Genomic DNA, 14,028 nt, shown 5'->3' with positions numbered 1-14,028 from the left:
ATATATATATATATATATATATATATATATATATATATATATATATATATATATATGTATGTATGTGGATATATATGGATGTATTTCAAAAGTTTGTTTTAATAGAAACTGTCTGTACGTACATAGCTGCCTACACACGTTTTTTTAAAATAACTTTTACATTTCAAGTGTTTTAAGAAACCTCCGTGACTTTTATTGTGTTGATCTCCCGAGCGGAAGTTGGATGTGTGTTATCCGCGCTCCTCCTCCTCATCCTCGTCGTCCCTCCGACAGGCTCGCCTTCTGAGACGCCAAGGTATTGTGTGTGTGTGTTTTTTTTTAAGGAAGTGTTAAAATAAATATTCAGTTCAGTCATTTATATGTTTTGTAAACACCTTATACGATATTTGTATATTCGTGTTATTATTGGTGCTGTGTTTACGGTAAATCTGTGATAAAAACGAGACCTAACCCAGGCGGGATGGTAATGTCGGACGAGGAGGAAAGATGGCTCACAGGCTAGCCGAGGCACTAATGCTAATGCTAATGCTAACATCATAACCGGCTTAATAGGGCGGCTAGGTCCGTTAGATAACACTCACAGAGTGGGGATTATCCCACCGCAGACGTGTCTTAGTCGCTGGTAGACTCTTTAACTAGGTTAATGATCGATGCAGATGTTCAGGTATTTCTTTCAGATGTATTTATATCGTCTCGGTTGAATAGCATAGCTCCGTCCTCGGTAATGCTACAGTATTCTGAGACGTTTATTTATTACCTGTACAATAAATTCCACTTCTATACTTAAAAAACCAAATCCAAGACTTCAACGTGTAGGTTAATATTCTGGATATTTATTGAGCTTTTTATTCGTGAACATTAATCATTGTTGACATTTTATATAAAAATGCCAACTTGTTTTGGGTGGCTGATGAAACGTTCAGTTCATATTTTTTGCACTAAATTTCAATAATAACATGAATGTCATTGTCACTTTTTTAATTAATTATTATTTTTTCCAATGATATAAAGCATTAGGTTAGTTTAGGTTCGAGTTAATTCAGCAGGAGAAACTAAACCTGAGGTTGTGAATGAGGGTCGAGACTCCTGACTCACTTCCTCTGTGGAGATGAACACCAGGCTTCTTTAACTGCTGGATGATGTGATCCTGATATTATTAATACTGATCTATTCTTACAGCTGTGGAGAGCTTCAGATTTCCATCACATAGTTTCTCTCTCACACTATCATGTTGCTGATCCGTTATTAATAATATACACCGATCAGGCATAACATTATGAGCAGTGAGAGGTGAAGTGAATAACACTGATGATCTCCTCATCATGGCACCTGTTAGTGGGTGGGATATATTAGGCAGCAAGTGAACATTTTGTCCTCAAAGTCGATGTGTTAGAAGCAGGAAAAATGGGCCAGCATAAGGATTTGAGCGAGTTTGACAAAGGGCCAAATTGTGATGGCTGGACGACTGGATCAGAGCATCTCCAAAACTGCAGCTCTTGTGGGGTGTTCCTGGTCTGCAGTCGTCAGTATCTATCAAAAGTGGTCCAAGGAAGGAACAGTGGTGATTCGGTGACAGGGTCATTGATGCATCTGGGGAGTGAAGGCTGGCCCATGTGATCCGATCCAACAGACGAGTTACTGTTGCTCAAATTACTGAAGAAGTTAATGCTGGTTCTGATAGAAAGATGCCAGAATACACAGAGCATGACGGGTCAGGGTGACCAACACAATATTAGGCAGGTGGTCATAATGTTATGTCTGGTCTGTGTACATGTTTGATTTATATTTATCAACAACTTTATCATTAGGCATTCATCCAGCCTCACTTATCATTAATTTTAACAGCTAAAATATATTTATGCACTTATCCTTCAGCTACTAATTATCTTTACATTACTTCATAATACTGTAAACGTTGGGCTGTTACTCAGTTTTAAATGTTCTGTATTATTCATTTATTTTAATATAATCTAGTTCATTATTCTTTTCTGTGCTTCTGGCTGCTCTTTCTGTTTTGTATTTCACTCTGTACAAAACGTTGAAGCTTCTCTCTCTCTCTCTCTCTCTCTCTCTCTCTCTCTCTCTCTCTTTTTCTCTCTCTCTCTCTCTCTCTCTTTTTTTTTTCTTGAGAGTTCCGTTTTGTTGGGATAAAGGTCAGCAAAATGAGTCAGGCCGTGTCCACACTAATACAGTTTCATTTAAAAACGCATATTTTTCTGTCTGTTTTGGCCTTCCGTCCATACTAAGATGGTGTCTTTTTGAAAGCGCTCTCCAAAAGTGGACAAATTTGAAAATGCAGTTTTCGCATCACAGTGCTGACACATTTTTAGTCATGTGACCAATTTAGCTAAAATGCCGGACGACATTTTATAGAGCTGTAAATTAAATACACAACAGGCGGAAATGGCGCAGGTCGGAGCGTCTTACGTTTACCTCATTTCCGCAGTACAGGGACGTAAGCGTTTTCAGACGTTTCAGTGTGGATGATCAACTTCTGTGTGTGTGTAAGGCAAATGATGCTCTCTTGTTTATTGATTGAGAGAGAATTGATATATAAAAATATCATCTTTCCCACTCAGAGTTGGGATGACCTGCTTCTAGCTAGCTCTTTTTGGTGGTTGTTATTGTTATTTTTATTAGTCAACTGGGTGTAATATTTACAGGCAAAGGCAATGGCTCGCGGGCAGCAGAAGATTCAGTCGCAGCAGAAGAACGCCAAAAAGGCAGCAGAGAAGAAAAAGTCGCAGGGAGCAGACCAGAAAACGGCTGCCAAAGCAGCACTCGTCCACACATGCCCCGTCTGCAGGGTGGGTCTATACAGCTATAACACGTTTAACAGAACAACATCCGTCATTTGTTTGTTTATTAATTGATTGTTGCTTATTCTGCTATTGGAAGATGCTGTGTAATGACCTGTGACCATTTTCTCTTCCTCAATAGACACAGATGCCAGACCCCAAGACTTTTAAGCAGCATTTTGAGAGCAAACACCCTAAGTCTCCTATGCCCCCTGAGCTGGCGGATGTGCAGGCATAAACAACGCTGGGAGCTACCAGAATCTGCATCTGGGGTAAGACAGCAGATGTGTTAGTGGATCAGAGTTTAAATGCAAGCTTGTCACATGTTCATTGTTTCTCATGGTACACATTTTCATTTACAGACCCTGGGGAGAAATGATGTGATTCAGCTTGGCCAACTGACTCTACTACTTCTAGAAACAGACTCTGAATACGATGTGACAGAGGAAACTTAATGATGGACTAAAGCACACCAGCACCCTTTTGATTTTATATTTTTATATGTATTACCCCTCGTTTTGGCATACCATCAGTTTTAGTGTGCCGTACCAGCCTCGTCATCACCTCCTGTCAAAACTTAGTGTTTATCCACAACAATTCTTTCTTTCTCTCTTGTTGCAAATTTTCACTTTGAGACTCATATTAATACAGATGCATAAACGTTCCTTGGTGCATACAGCTCAGTAATGCTCTGTAAACATGAGCCATAATAGGAATTGCATCACTGTGTGAATTGATAATGTTGGCCAGGATTGTGATTGGATTAGCTGGGGGGGGGGATTGTCCTCAAAATTAAACAAATGCTCTTGTAAAGTACCTTGGGTGTTGAATAGAGCCTCTGAACCTGCTTAATGTGCGCTTAATTTTCAATTTTTTGCTAAGGTTTTCAATAAATGTGTAAGCATATAGTCACTGTGTGTCGTCGTGATCACCTCTGAGCCGTTTTAGTGCTGCGTTTGAAGGTGATTTTAGGGAAATTAATTACAAATGTGGAAAGCTGTTATGGCTTCACAATAAATTGTTGGCACTGTTATCCAGTGAACCATTGAAAAACACTCCATAAGAGTGTAACTTGGACACAGAAAGGGTCAAGAAAGGTTTTTATTAAATGGAAAAGCCAAAACTGATCATAATTCATGCATGTGTCTGACCACGTCTGCTTATTATGCTCAGTGTGACGTAACAGACAGACAGACTGGATGGTTTTCTGAACACAAATGAGCCCAAGCTCCTGTAAACGTAAGAATAATTTATTTACTCCCCAGTGGCAGTGTAATTTAGCCGAGACACTAACACTAGTATAATCTGCATCTGGAAAACTGGCCTCACATTATTGAACAATTTCCTGCTGCAGCATGGGAAACAACAACAATTCTACACTGTGGTCAGTCATGATGGAGTGAAGTGTAGTGTAGATCCCAGTAAAGTGAAACGATCAGGTCTGGACAGCAGAATTTGAGAAAGATATTTTTATTGTTCCTTCACTGCAATACAATCTGAAAACAGGTGGCAGTATAAGACAGAGAGAATGCTCACAACATCTGAATGGACTGATGACGATTTCACACACACACACACAAGTTTTCTATTCCTTCTGTAGGGCATTGATATCCAGAGAAAGGAATCAGTAGACAGGGCCGAAAGAAAACATCATGTTGGAAATATTATGAATTGTTTTAATTTATTCATCTGTCATGACAAAGTATAATTCTCATACAGAATAAGTTGTGGTTTAATTTAGCATCAGTCCAAGAATAGACATAGTTATACTGTAGGATATTTTTAAAGGAAAAAAAAGAAGGAAAAATGCATTTACTGGCCCTATCCTGTCCGTATTAGTTGCACATTATATTAAAAAATAGTCATTTTATTCCTGCAACAAAATACACCATATACACACACACACACTGATCATCAGACTCAGCTGAGTGCTAGCAAAACATTCCACACAATTAAATAAAATATTACACTCAGCTGTATGCTTTCGGATGCTCGTGGTGTTAGGATGAGGAAATCGCTATAACCTTACACTACATCTGTATTCATTAGTCTGAAATTCCTGATTATTTCCTAAATTATTACCAACCACAATGTTGCATCTTTATTTAATAGCTTATTTTTACACCAGGAGAAATATATATATACTGTATATATATAAACAAGAATTGTGTTTGTTAGGAATAGTGCAGTAGGGGGACAGTGGCAGACTGGAACCACTAAATAAGACAGAGACACGTGTTCACAGACAGCCACAAGTCTTAACCACCATGTTTCGATGCTTCTTGAGTATTACGTTGTTGTTGTCATCGTAGAATAGCACAGAGATGGAGCTGAGTTTGGTTGGTGCACAGCAGGCTTTGGGAACCTCGTCAGGTTTTATAAGATGAACCTGAGACGAATGACATAGAGTCAGTTTAATTTAATTCATTTTATGTGAACATTTTAAACATATAATCCACTGCCCTGCTGATCTGAGTGTAATTTTGTACACCAGGACAGGGAACAGTGTTTAGTCTCATGTCACAAAACCATTTCATAATGAAGATGCTCACTGACTGATGTTTACATCCATTTCATTTTTATTATAGTCAGCTCTCCCAAAAATGTATAACAAAACAACAACATTTAGGTAGAAATCTACAATCCCATTTTGACCAGGAGGTGGAGATATGATCTCATGCAGACATGGTGCATTAACACTGCCTGACCTAGTTATTATAAGGTTCTGACTGAGTTTAGAGCTGTTTCGAGATAACAGACATGACCACATGACGTTTAACATCCCAGCTAACAAAAATGTGAAGCCGACACTTTAAGGTTGCTTCAAATGTATATTGCTGAAATTGTGAGACATTTCAAGTAAATATTTAAACAGTGGACAAATACAGATCTACCATTAATCTCAAAATACCTTGAGTTTTATAATCCTAGTTCTTATTAATCTTTAACAAAGGAATCATAATCAGCTCAACAGAGAAAGACATTCTGAACCTATTAAGAGTGAATGTATTCTGTAAGATCTATAATAATACAGCTGTTTTGTGTTGTATGGTTATGTGTTAAGGGTTAGGGGTTAGAATTCTAGGAGGACATGGATCAGGTCCAGCTCTACCCCCTGGACTTCTGCAGCCAGGACTATCTTAAAAAACTTTTGGTTTTGGTAGTGAGCGTATGTATGAAGATTTATAACAGGTTGGAAGGGAAAATATTTAAGTGCCAACATTCCAATGCTGCAATATATATAAAAAAAAATAACGATTTGACTCGCTGCACTGCAATGTGACACTTTTATTTCATCTTTATTACTGATAATAAATCTAATCAAGATGGTACAAGGTGTGCATGTGGCTGAAATGCTTTTTTTTTTGTAAATCAGCACAAAAAAAAGACAAGAGTGGCAGCACCCTAATGAAGACTTTAATAAACTGGGAAACTAGCATGTGCTTCGTATGAGATACACAAACTCACCATGGAACTGCTGCTGAAGTGGTGTCGTATGGTGGCTAAAATAAAGTCGGAGAAAGATAATGGTCCGGTTCTGTCTACGTGACTTTGTCTAGTGTGACTCAGGAGAAAGGGGATTGCCATCTCTGCTATCCAAAGAGCTGGGTTATTATATACTCTGACATATTATTATACAAACTCAGGATCTCCTGATGACAGGGTGAATGCTTAGACCGTTGCACCACTTGGGAGCAGATTTTAAGACCATCATTGCATCAAATTTCCTATGAGTCTGTGCTTGCAGAGACAGGTATGTGATCACCTGTGTTAGTCACATAGCCTTAGCTGGCAAATCATTCTGGAAAGCAGATCTTCCAGTTTCTCACATTTTCTTTTCAAGCTCCAGACACTTAAGTTCTTCTGGGGGAAATATCATATAATTGTAACCTCCCAAAGCCTTAGAAAATGGCATCATTACAAACAAAGGATGTAAATACTGACCTTCTGCATCACTTTGCTGAGTTGTCTTTATTTGTCACATACTGCACAGTGAAATTCCTTAGGGGTTGGGGTCAGAGCGCAGGGTCAGCCGCCCCTGAAGCAGGGTGGGTTGAGGGCCTTGCTCACGAGCCCAACAGTGGCAGCTTGGCAGTGCCGGGGCTTGAACCCTGATCTTAAAACCCATAGCCTTAACCACTCGAGCTACCACCGCCACTTCCTTTTCCTATCACTTCCTATTGCTACAGTTTTTTTTAAAAAGGTCTTGATTTATAAATTTAATAGAAATGTAATAGAATGAAAAAGTAAATGTGTCTCAGAAATAAATGACATTTGGTCTTACAGTAGAAAAGTCATGTTAAAATTACTAACCACAAGCTGGATCAAGGCATGATTAGTAGCATTCATACAGGATCCAAGAGGATAGTCACATTCCCCGTCACAATAATATGCTGAGTAACCTGGAGGAGCCAAAACCCAATCCTGAGAGGAAAAAGACGACAAAAAACCCGAAATTTAGAAGAAGCCACTTTAATAGGAACACCTGTACATTGTGCGCTTATCCGTTCAGCCAATCATGTGGACACAGCACAGTGCATCAAATATGCAGATACAGGAAGAGTGCTTTAGTTAATCTTCATAACAAACATCAGAATGGAGAAATGGGTTTGGTGCCATATTATGGTGAGTTTTATTTGCAGTAACTGGACAGTTAGAAGAATGAAAATGTGTATTTCCAATCTAAACTGTCTATTAATGCTGATTCCTGTGCCCACTGTAGCCTCAGATTCCTGTTCTTGCTGACATTTGATGCAAGGCTCAAGGTTTGATGCATCATGCTTTCCAAGATGCTTTTCTTTAAACCACATTTGTAAAGAGTGCTGATTTGAGTTGCCATGCCTTCATATTAGTGTAACTCTGTCCATTTTCACCTGACCTCTCTCATCAATGAGGCATTTCCAGCCAGCCATCTCATGCTCACTAGATGTTTTTTTGTTCTTCACACCATTCTGTGTAAATCCCAGAAGATTAAAAGTTTCTAAGATACTCAGGCAGCCTGTCTGCTTCTAACACTTATCCAACACTGCAGTCAAAGTCAGCGAGATCACAATTTCCTCCATTCCTCCATGATGTGTAGACCAGCTTCTACAGGAGTTTATATATTGTGCTGCTGCCACATGATTGGCTGATTTGATGCAGCAGTTGCATGAATGAGCAGGTGTTCAGATGTTCCTAAATCTCAAATTAAATAGAATGCAATGATAAAAATAAAAATAAAAATAAAATAAATAAATATAAAGATAAAAAAGAAATTAAATAATTTAAAAAATGTAAAAAAAAAAAATATAAATTTTCTGAGCATAGTGTCTTTACCTTCCAGCCCAAGTCACTGAAGCTGACATATAGCTCATGCTTCTTACAGGCCTGCCGTCCATTGCTCACAGGAGTTTGGTCTGAAATAAAAAAAGAAAAAAAGACGTAAATTTATGAGTAAATTGTAATGCCTCGGCACTGTTTAGCCATTGTTTAGCTGTAGGACAATGTTGTAGAACAATGTTGATGGTACTACAGTGTAAGAATCCATATCAATTTGGAAGATGTGCTTCTATTTTGAAAACAGAGCACACACCACTCTAATTCATTCCCATTATATTAAAAAATTATTTGATCTTTATGACAAAGGATGGTTTTTAATGATAAATTATAGAGAATAAAGAATAATGAAACTAAGCGATTCATATTTCTGACTGCAATCTCACCTACAGACATTTTGAAAATGAAATGAACTCAACAGTTATTAAATATGTGTCAGGTCTACACACTGTTCCTTAAACATATTCAGCTGCCCTTACCAAATAAACCTGGTCTGTTTGGGTGAGGCAGGTCATTTTTGTGTTTTTTCCTGCGCTGTGTGTTGTGTTTGAGAGCGCGAGGTGGGCGGCAGGGGGCCTGGCTGGCTCTGAAGAATGTCACCATGAAAGGCTGTTTGGAACGCGGCCCTCTGCGGCCCACCAAACCCACCCAGCTGGCAGATAATGAGCGGTCTGACAGAGGAAAAGAGCACAGTGAAGATATAAACAGATATCACTATTTTAAACTATCATTTAAGACAAATGCAACCATCTCAGAGACAATCTCACAACAAAAATAACACTTGAATATTTTTTCCCAATGGGATTGTGCCTAATGAGACGCTCACCATCCTCCATTTCCACATACAGTCGGATGCCCAGGTTGCTTCGTGGTTGCAGAAGCCAGTGGTTGCTGGCAGATGTTACATCGAAGGCCAGCCAGCCCTCCTGCCCCGCTGGAACTGACTGCATGTCCAACAAAACTAGCTCAGGTTCCCTAAAATCACCGGCAACTTCAGGTTACACACACTGCTTTTTTAACAGCAAACAGTAACTTTGATTGTCCCACTTCTTCCAAAAGAATTTAGCATCTGAAGGGTTGTTTTTTTTTTAGATTTCTTTTTGTCCCTCTGGAGAGGCTTTTTAAAGTTCTATGTAGAAACCAAAACAAAAGAGGTTTTCATTTTCATAAAAGTTCCACAATTCTTCAGTGTTATATAAAGATTCCAAGTATTTTAAGTATTTCTAAGTTTATAGTAGAACCCTTTTAGAGAGCAAAACCCTTTAAACATTCTCAGGATATGAACCATTAAGCATTAATGTAATTCTTGGTGTAATATATTCAGATTTCAATTATTTCCTTGAGGTTATTTAAGGAGTTTTAAGAAGCACGTTTAAAATTCTTCTCCATCCCTAAAATGTTTTCAGTTAGCCCCTGTTTAGGAACCTTTAAGGGTTTTTACGTAAATCCCTAAACCAAAAGCTTCCCCATTCACAAAAGGGAGAGTGGTCAATCCACCTGCTAGCATATTTTTGGGAGGTCTGAGGAAACTAGGGGTAAAAAACACTTGGATTGAGGAGAACATTCAAAACTCCACACAGTGAGAAACCTGAGCTCAGGATCAAACTGTGGACCCTGCAGAGACTTTACTCACTGCACTACTGTAGTGTATTAGATTTAAAACCCCCTGACCATCCAAATAACCCTGGATTACCCTTTTCTCTAAGCGTGGAACATTTCATTGCAAATTCTCAAGAATGCTATACAATACGAAAAAGACATGATTTGAAAGGAAGTTTCATTAACAATAAATCATAAATGTCTGAAAAAATATTGATCAGATACTGAGCTGTTTGATGAAACACATGCACTGTGAAAGATAAGAGCGTGACCTGTGTCTTTTTTCCCTCTGGATCTCGTAGACGGAGATATGCAGGGTACGGTTAGCTCTCTGACCCATAGTCAGGGTTTTATAGATGCGGAACTCTGCAGCAGTGACTGTCTCTCCTTGAGGAAGTGGTGTCAGATCAAAACGAAACTCCTTCCAGTAGGGCTGAGGGTGGAATAGATCTCGCTCATGCTCCACTGAAGGAAAGAAAGAGAGCAAGAGAGAAGAGTTACTGAGAGCTCGCCATATCTCGGCTGCCCATAACCCGATCTAGAGGATGATGGTGCAGAAAGAAAGACTGAGAGATGAAGCGAAGTGTGAAGGAGAGAGGATGAGGGAAAATGAGAGAGAGAGATTTCCATAAAGAGGAGAAGATCATGAGCTGGATAGACTGTATAGAAGAAAATTGACTAGGAAAAGACAGAGGTGTTGGAAGATTACGTATCCTTTATAAAGGAGTGTATGGGATGATGAGAGGATAAAGAGAGAACGAGATGAACATTTGTCCTTGTAGAGGCCTGTGGACCAGACTAACACCCATGGCTATGGCTGCACTATAGGGTAATTAGAGGCTCTGTGGGGCCGGCTGCTACTCAACACACAACCACTAATTACAGCCCTGTAGTGTATTTTTAGAGTAGTGCATAACATTATTTTCATTTTCCTCTCCCTCCTTCTCTTTCTGCCTAGCAATGGAGCCTGTAATTCTGCACAGCTGTGCGCGTTCTGCATCATCATATGCCTCCTGGCCTTCACTCGAACTGCATACAGGATCCCACTCACTGTTTCTACTTTGTGTATCTTCACATTCATCAGAATCCCTTTCAGTCCTTACAGGTTAATACAGAGATGAGTGCGAGTAGAGCAGCAAACGTGTTGTAGAACATACACTGCAGGTTAATAACAGCACTGTTGATTAGAACAAGAGAACACGGATATCCTCCCATGAAGAAGACACAGGAGAGAGATAAAGGGAGGAGTCCACTGAGAACAGCATGGCTAATTGCAATTTTGAGACAGATAAGCATCGTCTAGCTGACGAGACAGGAAGAGATACTGGAAAGATAATGTGCTTCTCTCAGTGAAATAAAACACCAAGCGTAGCTCTCACGATGATGTGTCAAATCTACCACAATATTACATTTTATTGCATTCGATTTATTTATCTTGGAAAACATAATGATGTTACACTAACGATGCAAGACAAATAAACAAAAGACAACCAAGATATTAAAAAAAATAACAACGGGTGTTGTAACATCATCTCACCCTCACATTCAGGTCAAGCCTGAAGTCCCTAAACTGTTGAATTAAAGTCTTTATTGGGTTAAGTGGAGATATTGCTGTAAGATATTGCAAGTAAAATTCAGTAAAAACATATCTGAATCCAAGTTAAAGTCTAAGTCCTCAGTTGTATTCAAGCCCAAGTAGGAAATTGTAACTTAAACAAATAAGCCAGCATTTTCAACCTAATCTCAATGCAGCACATTTGTAGTATTTGGCTGATTACCACAAAAAATTTCAACACAACAGATTTCTCTGTGCTGAGTGAAGAACAGAATGATGTAGGGGGAGATGTTGCTTTCCCTAACAACTGCCTTTAGGCTTCCATTATGAGTGAGTAAATTGTTTTCCATTCTATTTCCAGTACAGAGAAATGTGTTGAAATTATAGCCGGTGGTAATTATCCATACACTACCTTCTTAGAAAGCTCTTTGAATAGTTTGAATAGATTTAAGTCTCTGACTCAGACTACAGTTTCATAACACATAGCTGAGATGATTACTGTTTTAAAATCCTTCACGGTTTTAAGGGAAGCTTGTTTTAAGCAGGTGTGTGGAGCACTGGTACTGATTCCCTGGTCAGAGTGAAGCTGATGAGAGTTGAAGCTGAAGATCAAGAACAGCTTCAAGTCAAGAAGGTTTTATTGTCATTTAAACCGTATACAGCTGGTGCAGGACAAGGTAAAATGAAACAATGTTCCTCCAGGACCCTGGTTCTAGATAAAACACAGAACTACAAGACAGTACAGAAATAAATCGACTAGACAGTACTAGACAGAAAGGTGCAAGAGAATAATTTTGGCTGCTTAGTGTTCACGGAGTAAACTGAAGCATTTCATCTGTCACTCACCGAGGTTGACGAAGCTCATGACCGTGTCTGCCTCACTGACCACCGTGCCAAGTGGTGGTGTGTGTGTGCTTAAGGTGGGCAATGCAGCATGACTGACACTCTCAGGTATGAACCCCACACCTAGGCCTTCATCCCCCTCTGCTGACACAGCATGGTACAGGTCCAGCATGAAGAGTGGCGCAGATGATGGAGGACGCAGAGGCGGGTGTGGACGAGGCCGTCCTGGGAGACCCAGGATGGACAGGATCTCCTTTTGCATCTCTTTCTTCTCACGGCCACTTAGCTTGCGGAAGCTCGAGTGCATCGTCCCCTCCATTTGGCCACAGACACACACAAACATGCACAGAGAGAGAATGATGGTCAATATCGAGAGCCAATGTCCACCTGTGATTCTGTTCCCACAGCTGGCTGTCCTCCTTCTGCCATGATGTGGGGAAACATAACGGCCCAGGAGCTCCCATTTCCCTGCAACTACATTGTCCTGAATAACAGCCTGGTCATCCATCCGTGGTGATATTTATTTATTTGGTGGAATTATTTACCTCCTGTTAAAATTTAGAGTCTGGAAAATTCTTTGTTTTAGACAGCTTCAGCCCGCAATGCTGTTGAAATATTTCAGCGAGACAAGCTGTCCTTCAATTCATTCACCTGTCTTCAAGTGTAACAGTCCTCCTGTGAGTTTTTCAAGAGTGACCAAAGTTCCTTCCCTCCGTTAGCTTATCTTTTCTACCCTCTTGTCTGTGTATCCTTTCTCTCGACTGTTATCTCCAGAGCAAACCTGACTTCCTCTCCGTCTCATGTAATGTCTTCTGTTTACTTATGGAGCGTGACGGTGAAAACACACCACAGCAGGAGCAAAACGTAGTGGCAGCTTCAAGGAAACCAAACAGTTTCTTAAGACTTTCCACTACTTTGAAGTGCGACTTTAGGAGAGCCAGAATAAAGCTAAGTAAAGAGCAGGTGAGTAAAGACTGAGGCAAAATGGGAAGTTAATGTCTAAGGGCACAGCAAATAAATAAAGCAGCTGTAATGACGCACCAGAAAGTGTTCAAAGCGTCCACAATGAAACATAACACCTGCCCTTTCTACAGACGAGTTACAGCTTGATCCAATATGATCCAGTGAACTCCAAAGAAATAAATCAGATCCAAAGAAATCAGAAATGTTTGGTTGATGGATGAGTTCTCTCCAGCTTTCCTTTTCCGTTGGCTTGTAATCCACAGTAAAGACTGTCCATGCTTCCTGGAGTGTCCTTTTGCAGAAGACAAATTTACCTTTGCATTAAAAAACAAAACAAAAAACAATTTCCTTTCTCCAGAACTAGCCACACCTGCAGACACTGACTCTTAAAACAGAAGTAGAGCAATAACAGCCTCTGGCCTTTTACACTGACTGTATAATCTGAATATGAGACTTCCTTCTCTTCGCAAGATGTAGTGAGGGAGTGTCCCAAATGTCTGAATCCTCCTCCCTCTCTCAGCCACTACACTGCTTCCTCCACTGACTATATCATTTGTTTCATCTTTCACACACCCAAAATCTGTCCAGTCACGCAAGGATGCAAGGATATGACTTGGTGAAAGTTTTATCTTCATATTGAAACGTTTCCGAGAGTACATTTCCAATAATCTGTCCACAAATGAAATGAATAAATGATTTTCATTAGATTTAGTGCTTCTATCTGTTTAAAGCCAGTTTGACTTTCTAACAGGTTTCTACATAAAGCCTTAAATGGCTTCTTTATTGAGACAAACAAAGGGAATGAACTTGTAGCTAATTTAAGAGACTTGAAATCCACTGGCTTATTCAAAATAACTCAAAATGGAAAAAACATTAAACATGGTTCCTGGACATTTAACAATGCCTGCATACATTAGTATCAATATTGTATCATGGGCTTTTATTTTATGTGTA

At 39.5% G+C, this 14,028-nt stretch overlaps 2 protein-coding genes across 2 annotated transcripts; one reads left to right on the top strand and one right to left on the bottom strand.

The window, feature by feature from the left end:
• Positions 1-197: 197 nt before the first annotated feature.
• Positions 198-3,706, top strand: zgc:91910 (Zinc finger protein 706-like). The gene is made up of 4 exons (XM_058377948.1): positions 198-295; positions 2,664-2,807; positions 2,941-3,070; positions 3,161-3,706. The coding sequence occupies exons 2-3, from the start codon at positions 2,673-2,675 to the stop codon at positions 3,034-3,036; spliced, it is 231 nt and encodes a 76-aa protein (XP_058233931.1). The 5' UTR covers positions 198-295; positions 2,664-2,672; the 3' UTR covers positions 3,037-3,070; positions 3,161-3,706.
• A 546-nt stretch (positions 3,707-4,252) lies between these two features.
• bmp8a (bone morphogenetic protein 8a) lies at positions 4,253-13,552 on the bottom strand. The gene is made up of 7 exons (XM_058377947.1): positions 12,115-13,552; positions 9,986-10,178; positions 8,941-9,089; positions 8,594-8,785; positions 8,115-8,194; positions 7,113-7,223; positions 4,253-5,187 (listed from the first exon to the last, which is right to left on the bottom strand). The coding sequence occupies exons 1-7, from the start codon at positions 12,617-12,619 to the stop codon at positions 5,038-5,040; spliced, it is 1,380 nt and encodes a 459-aa protein (XP_058233930.1). The 5' UTR covers positions 12,620-13,552; the 3' UTR covers positions 4,253-5,037.
• Between the last annotated feature and the right edge of the window lie 476 nt (positions 13,553-14,028).

The sequence above is a fragment of the Hemibagrus wyckioides genome, linkage group LG24, assembly GCF_019097595.1.
Source record: "Hemibagrus wyckioides isolate EC202008001 linkage group LG24, SWU_Hwy_1.0, whole genome shotgun sequence".
NCBI lineage: Eukaryota > Metazoa > Chordata > Actinopteri > Siluriformes > Bagridae > Hemibagrus > Hemibagrus wyckioides.
Note: the sequence above shows the minus strand (reverse complement) of the source record. Positions and strands in the feature narration are given on the sequence as shown.

What these genes read in the sequence shown, in the direction of transcription:
- zgc:91910 (XM_058377948.1), top strand. Translation starts at nt 2,673, where the DNA reads ATGGCTCGCGGGCAGCAGAAGATTCAGTCGCAGCAGAAGAACGCCAAA. An exon ending in ACACATGCCCCGTCTGCAGG is followed by an intron (nt 2,808 to 2,940) that starts GTGGGTCTATAC and finishes CTTCCTCAATAG; the next exon opens with ACACAGATGCCAGACCCCAA.
- bmp8a (XM_058377947.1), bottom strand. Translation starts at nt 12,619, where the DNA reads ATGGATGACCAGGCTGTTATTCAGGACAATGTAGTTGCAGGGAAATGG. An exon ending in GTATGTGGAAATGGAGGATG is followed by an intron (nt 8,786 to 8,940) that starts GTGAGCGTCTCA and finishes TTCCTCTGTCAG; the next exon opens with ACCGCTCATTATCTGCCAGC. An exon ending in AAACAGACCAGGTTTATTTG is followed by an intron (nt 8,195 to 8,593) that starts GTAAGGGCAGCT and finishes TTTTTATTTCAG; the next exon opens with ACCAAACTCCTGTGAGCAAT.